The sequence below is a fragment of the Atta cephalotes genome, assembly GCF_000143395.1.
Source record: "Atta cephalotes unplaced genomic scaffold scaffold00020, whole genome shotgun sequence".
In the NCBI taxonomy this organism is placed as follows: Eukaryota; Metazoa; Arthropoda; class Insecta; order Hymenoptera; family Formicidae; genus Atta; species Atta cephalotes.
In genome coordinates this window covers 4,052,694-4,059,628 of record NW_012130084.1, presented here as the reverse complement: position 1 = coordinate 4,059,628, position 6,935 = coordinate 4,052,694, and the positions used below count along the sequence as shown (strand labels likewise).

Sequence of the window (6,935 nt, the reverse complement as noted above, 5' to 3'; positions counted from 1 at the left end):
CACACACACACACACACACACACACACTCACTCACACACACACACACACACACACACACACACACACACACAATATTATACTGAATCGAGTATATATTAATAATAATAATTCGAACTCGCAAATTTAAAAAAATTAAAGAGAGCTACATGGCTACAAGTCAAAGACGCAGATGGTATAGTGTGATAAATAAAAAACAAATTTTTAAACCATATTGTATTCACTTAACATTTCGGTTCTTTATTTAAACTATCTTCAAAATATTATATAATATATATTATATAATATATATAATATATAAGAAAAGTGATGATGAAAAACATCAAACTATAGGTTACCCTATAGGTATTACCCTATTACCCTATAGGTAAATCGATTCAAAGAAGAATGAATTTTATTGTTGACCCCAAGAGTGAGAACTCCCTGGCTAATATGGTTTAAATGACTAATAATCTTATCATTTATAAGTGAACTATCACAGTAACTAAACATAATACCACGATTTATCTTTTATTTCTTTCAACTTTTTGCTTAAATGTAAATTAATTTTTATTATTGCAAAGTGAATTGACTTAACGAATATATCTTTGTTATACATCTCTGTAAATTGTGAATCTCATGATATTTATACTTGAGATTTGGACTTTTTGGTTCAACATTCCAAATTCTGGCCTCTCCTTAGCCAGGGAGTTTTTACTCCTGAAGCCGATAATAAAATCCATTCTTCTCTGAATCGATTTATCCATATAATTTGATACTTTTCATCATTACTTTGGAACATTCTGAAGATAGTTCAAATAAAGAATCGAAACGTTAAGTGAACTACATAGTATAAAAATTTGTTTCTGGAGACACTGTCTTGGCGCTAAACTACGCGCAGCCGGCAGCGACACTGCCGTGGCTATTTTACGCGAGGTGGCGAGTTGCGCTAAATCGAGATTATCGGATCTTAATAAGGGTTGAATCAATCAAGTTCTAAGTGTGCTCGATTGCAACTGTTCGGGATATATAATTTAATGAAAGTGTTTTATTTTTTCTCTGCGTGCTTTACGAGCGAAGATATGCGACGCAAAATACAATAACGAGTTGTCCTGATCCCACGGCGCGTAGAACTTTACCGAGTTATATCGAGCCACGAACCGTGGGACCTTACCTAAATATCCCCATAGCAAAGAGTCACATTTATGTCACAATAAAATCACAATAGTCAAGAAGAAAATATGATGTCGGAGAAATGTCTGTGAGATTGTATCATATTATCTATAAATATAATATTGAAGTGTGTGATAGTCTATAAAGTAATAAATATACTATACATGATAATATTATATAATATTAGTCAATTACATTAATAACATATCTTATAAAAATGTAGATGTAATAATAAAAATTTTATTCTGGCGTCGCCGAAGAAATAAATTAAATATGGCATTCAACGTATTAAATAGTACTGAATGAATCGATAATTTCATCACTTACTACTGGCGGAGTCAATAATTTTTTCAGATCGACCTTGTTGCTCTCAGTTTCTTCCTTGGTAATTAATCGCAAAAGTTGAGTGGCCGCCTTGTGTTCGGCTGGTAACAGATTAGGGCTGTAATTGATATCTTCCAGGAACTCTATAGTCAGGGTCTTCAATTTCTGATCCATTTCGAAGTCCTGAGCATGCTTGGATACCCAGTGTCTCAGGACGTTTAGCACCCTCATAGTTGCGGCGGTCGACATTACCGATTCCTTCCGCCTATTCTTATCTCGGCCACGATTGTTACCGTCAGTGGCAGGCCCTTTGTCTGGTGGATTACTCGAAGCAGAAGTTGCGATAGCAAATGCGGTCGCCGCCGTGGACGTGCTGCTCCTAAATTCGAGACCAATTTTATTAATAATATTGATGATCATAGTAAAAATTTAAAAAAATCGGAGTCTTAATTGTTGAATTATGATTTTTCTTCATTTCGACTTGTCTAAGCGTTCACTCTACGTTGCGTTAAGAGCTTCTATCGCTTTAACCCGCCGGTCAGGTTTTTTGCGATATATTTTAAAGCATGCTACTGTGCTGAAGGAGCGGCACAAGGAAAGATTCAGTGATTGGCTATTTTTCTATTTTTTAAAATAATATTGACTATATTATATCATAATAAGCATCGTGATTTAAGCGAATAGAATCTAATGTGTATTTCGATTTTGCAAAAGAAGTTTTAAGATATCGACAAATCAACGGTGTAAATTTTTATTTGCTATTTTTTATTATTGTGTTGCTACAAAGTATATACTTGGAATAAAGATTGTATTGTAACTGGCATAGTTTCAGTAAGTTCAAGTTTCGATGCTATAAATACGAAATAATGCATTTAACATTATAACTGTGCTGAAGAAATTGCAGCACGAAAAAAGATCAAGTGATTGTTTATTTTTCTAGTTTTTAAAAACAATATTTGATTACATATTATGTAGTAAACATCATGAATGATTTAAGCAAATAGAGTTTAATGAACCTCGATTTTGCAAAAAAGTTTTGAAATATCGACAAGTTAGCGGTGTAGATTTTTATTTGTTATTTTTATTACTGAGTCACTGAATAAAGTACATATTAGGTGTGGGAAAAAGTTCGTGGCGTTTTTCCTATTAGATGGCATTAAAAAAACGCCACTTTTTCCCATACCTAATATTTGGAATAAGGATTGTAATTGGCATAATTTAAACGAATTCAAGTATTGATGCTATAAATACGAAATAATGTAGGTATCTAATGTTATGGGTTACATTAAAGAAACCAATAAAATCTCAATTATTTTATTTTATTCTTAAAAATAATGCTTAATTATATATTATATCACGTAATAAGTTAATATAATAAATAAATAAATAAAAATAAATCTCAAAAGCAGATCGGGATTTACAAGAATTATTACCGGTTTAAATCATTCTTTGGAATATCCTGCGTTATAAGCACGCAAATGACACAAGCGACTAAAAACTATTTCTATTTCGTTTGGTGATTGTTTCGTTCACTATGGTGCATTTTCTAAACGATGAAGAGATAGATTCAGAATTGAATCGTGTGTAAGCGAATAGCCATAGTTAATAAGGGAAGTAAGGGAAGAGAGACACATTTAGGATTACATTACGATTAATTTTCAGAATCAATAGCTAATTATTCCAACAAGCCAAATCTAACAATAGAATAGAGCAAAGGACAAACATTTCAGGTTTTATTTTTTAATGATGCTGCAAGCAGGAGGATTGCAGCCATGCTACACGGAATAAGTGGATAATGACGCTTTTCAAAATGAGCCCACTTACCAGATAGGTTCAGCTCCAATGCTATGAATGACACAAAACAATACATGAAACGGTTGAGTAGAAACAGCAGCAGGAGTATCTTCTTGATCTAAGGGTTCTCATTTAATTTGATCTTCAAGACGGTGATAAAAATATAATTTATCGAGCAAAAGTGGAATAAAATCTTGAATTGGGTGATAATTTTTTGCATTATCATTATTATAAGCAATTTTATTTATCGATTATAAAGGAAATAGAAATATTAAGATATTTACAAGTTTGAAAAGCATATATTGCATTAAAATGACTTCTAAATTATTTATAAAACGGTTTTCATAATACAGGCATAACAAATTTAATGTATTTACAATATATTTACAATTTTTCCAATAAATAAATACAACTCAAATATAATCAGAAATTTTGCATTATATTGAAACATAAATGTTTTACATCAATGTTGCAAATGTTTGCAATTTGATTTTAAAACATAAATTTTTGCAGTGTGGGAGAAATTATATGTTAATTTTAAGTTATTTACTATCTTATGGACTAAACTGTCAGAAAAAATGCCGAATAATATTTATACGACATTATAATCTTTAAAATTCTCTCCTTATCAATTTCTCCCTCTAAGAATAATTTTAATTATAACTCTGATAAATGAAATATGATATCGAGAAAAAGCTCTCATGCGTTAGAAGGCGGAGACTGCCATTTACGGTACTCAACATTCAGCAAGAACGAAATAGAGATAATTTTCATCGATACGAATGTCTTCGAAAGTTTTAGAGACACGATAGAATGCATATAATAAAGTTATAAAAACGAACCTTCGATGACTCTGTCGAAAACTGGTTATTACCACACCGGCCTTACTGGAAACCTGAGCATCGTGATAGCTGCTCTGCTGCGAGATCTCATCATGCATTGATCGTCTATTTACCCAATAATTCTGCAAATTTCGAAAAAAATTAAGATCCATAATTTTTTTATACAGGAAAGAATTTATTAATTCTGTTACTATATAAATAATAAACTTTTGCTTTAATATAAATTCTTTTTTTTAATATTTTAAAGCTAGAATGTCTCCTAATTCTTGATTTGAAGAAAAATATTGTATATCATAACTTTTTTTCCTGAAGAAAGTATAAACAAAATATAATTATTAAAAAAGATGTATAGTGAATAAGATCCTTATTAATAGCGCATATTTCGTTTCTCATCTCAAAAATAATAACTTATATTTGTAATGGAGAGAAAAAATATTTTATATGACAACAAAAAATTACTCAGAATTAAAAGTAAAGTTACATCTTCTTATAATTAAAAATAAAAAATTAATTAAAAATTTTGGCGGGTTTTAGACCATCTCTCATTTTTAAACGCACGATTAAACAAACAATATTTCGATTATTATATAAATTATCATTTCAGAAATTCATAAATATTTAATGATTAAAGGGATATTTTATTTCCGATTACTTTATTTTATTAAATTCAAAGAAATTTTAATATTTTGTTATTTATACATACACCAGTTATAGTGGAAACCGAACCGCTCCTTGGTCCGGTGGCGGCTGGCGCAGAAGCGATCGATGCCCTATGCTCCGAATACTGCTGTTGATTCTGCTGTGCTGATTGATTGTTTGGTTTTGGAGAAGTTATACTTTCGTCATCATCGGTACTTTGCTCATCTTTACTCTCCTTTATCAGCAGAGAGACAAGCGGTTTTGGAGATTTTGGCGTCTTAGGAGTGGTAGGTGTCTTGGATGTCTTGGGTATCTTCGGCGATTTGGGCTTGATAGGCTCGACTGATTGTGATGGTGATGGTATGTCGTCATAAGTAAATTGTACTATAATATTTATTTTGTAATATGTATTATACAGGGTATTTCAATAACTATTATTTTAAATATCTTCGAATCTATAAGGTTTAGATGTGATGAAAAATTGTTTTAACCAAAATTGCACAGTACAAAGAGGGCTATTACTCAATGACAATAATATTTTTTTGTCTCTAGGTGGAGGTACTTTGGAAATTTCAAAATCAACTTCGTTTTTTTTAATGAAATTATATGATTTTTTTTATAATATATAAGGTTCTTCTAATTATATTTTGCCTATATAGATATCAAAAAACTTATAATATAATAGTTATATAATATAATATATAATATAATAGTATATAATAGTATATAATATAATAGTTTACGAGATATTTTATATTTTTTCTTTATTCTGGCACATATTGATATGAAATATTAAACATCTCGTAAACTATTCATTTTTTTATAACTATATATTAATATTTTTATAAACTTAATATTTTTATAAACAAATTAATGAGATGAATCAACTGATGAAAAAAAACACATAATTTCTTGTTTAAAAGATAATTCATCTATTTTGTCTACATATTTTTTTAAAAGCAATATATATGTTTTAAAAGCAATATATATATATGTTTTCTTTCCGTATCTATTGATACATCTGCTTATAAAAGTGTTAAAGTTCAATTACACAGGCCGACATGAATTATGATATGATAGTATATAATCCAGAAACGAGTAGTAATCCCAAGCATGCTAAAACCAAATTCGTAGCTCAAATTGCTCCATCACGTCAAATTTCCGAGATATTCGGAAAAAATAACAATGCTAAAGAGGCCTATTTTGGGCACCTTTAGGTTAAAATTTCTCGTAAACGTGATGCGAGAGATATAGACTGCGGATTCGAATTCAGCATTAAAAAAATCTACGAAAATCATCTATAATTGTATATAGGGTATAAAAAATATCGGGACGGCAAAATATCTTGAAAGCTAAATATTTTAGGAAAAATCAGATAAAAGTTGTAGTGTTTTAAAAGATCTATTTACTGGAGTAATGAGTTTGACTTTGGATGATATTGCCAAGGTGTTCGATCGATGGCTAAAACCTCTTGAATGTTGTTTAGGATTATATTCTGGATAACATTTGTCAAGATCAAAGTCATTAGAGGTTAAATCTCTTATTCTTTCCATTTTTACAAATATTTTGTGGTGCAAAAATAAAAATAAGAGGTACATTCTCCAGTGACTTTGAAAAAACTCTTAACAAATATTATTTAGAACATGATCCTAAACAACATGATCCTAAACAACAGGAACATTTTAACCGTCAGTCGAACCTTGCATAATGCTAATGCCGACGGTAACTTTCAAGTCTTATAACTCGAAAAGTACTTAATGAAAAATAACTTTATTTAGTATTTTGAAAAGTTCTTGATCATCAACTATTAGGTTCTGGCATCAAAAATAGGGCGTTCCATTTAAAAAAAATCAATTTGATCTTGATTTGACCTTGGCAATATCATCTAAGGTCAAAGATTCATTACGCCAGTAAATAGATCTTTTAGAATCTTACAACTTTTATCTGAAACGCTTTTTCTTAAAATGCTTAGTTTTCGAGATATTTCGCCACCCCAGTACTTTTTATACACCCTATATGTATATGATGATCAGAACAGTAAAATAAAAAAATAGATATATTACAAGAGAGTATGTTTATCAATCTTAAGGGGATCCTAAAGTGAAGCCCAAACTTCGAGATCGCTGTTTTATCGATAAAATGCGACACATCGACATATTTTTATATATATACTACATCAATATCGC

At 30.2% G+C, this 6,935-nt stretch overlaps 1 protein-coding gene across 1 annotated transcript in view; it reads right to left on the bottom strand.

The window, feature by feature from the left end:
* LOC105619310 (ras-specific guanine nucleotide-releasing factor 2-like) overlaps positions 1-6,935 on the bottom strand; it is a 122,464-nt gene that overhangs the window by 9,200 nt on the left and 106,329 nt on the right. The window contains exons 15-18 of the mRNA XM_012200832.1: positions 4,814-5,133; positions 4,111-4,232; positions 3,299-3,319; positions 1,478-1,853 (exon numbers count right to left, since the gene is read on the bottom strand). Coding sequence (XP_012056222.1) covers positions 1,478-1,853; positions 3,299-3,319; positions 4,111-4,232; positions 4,814-5,133 — 839 coding nt within the window. The remainder of the gene's footprint in view (positions 1-1,477; positions 1,854-3,298; positions 3,320-4,110; positions 4,233-4,813; positions 5,134-6,935) is intronic.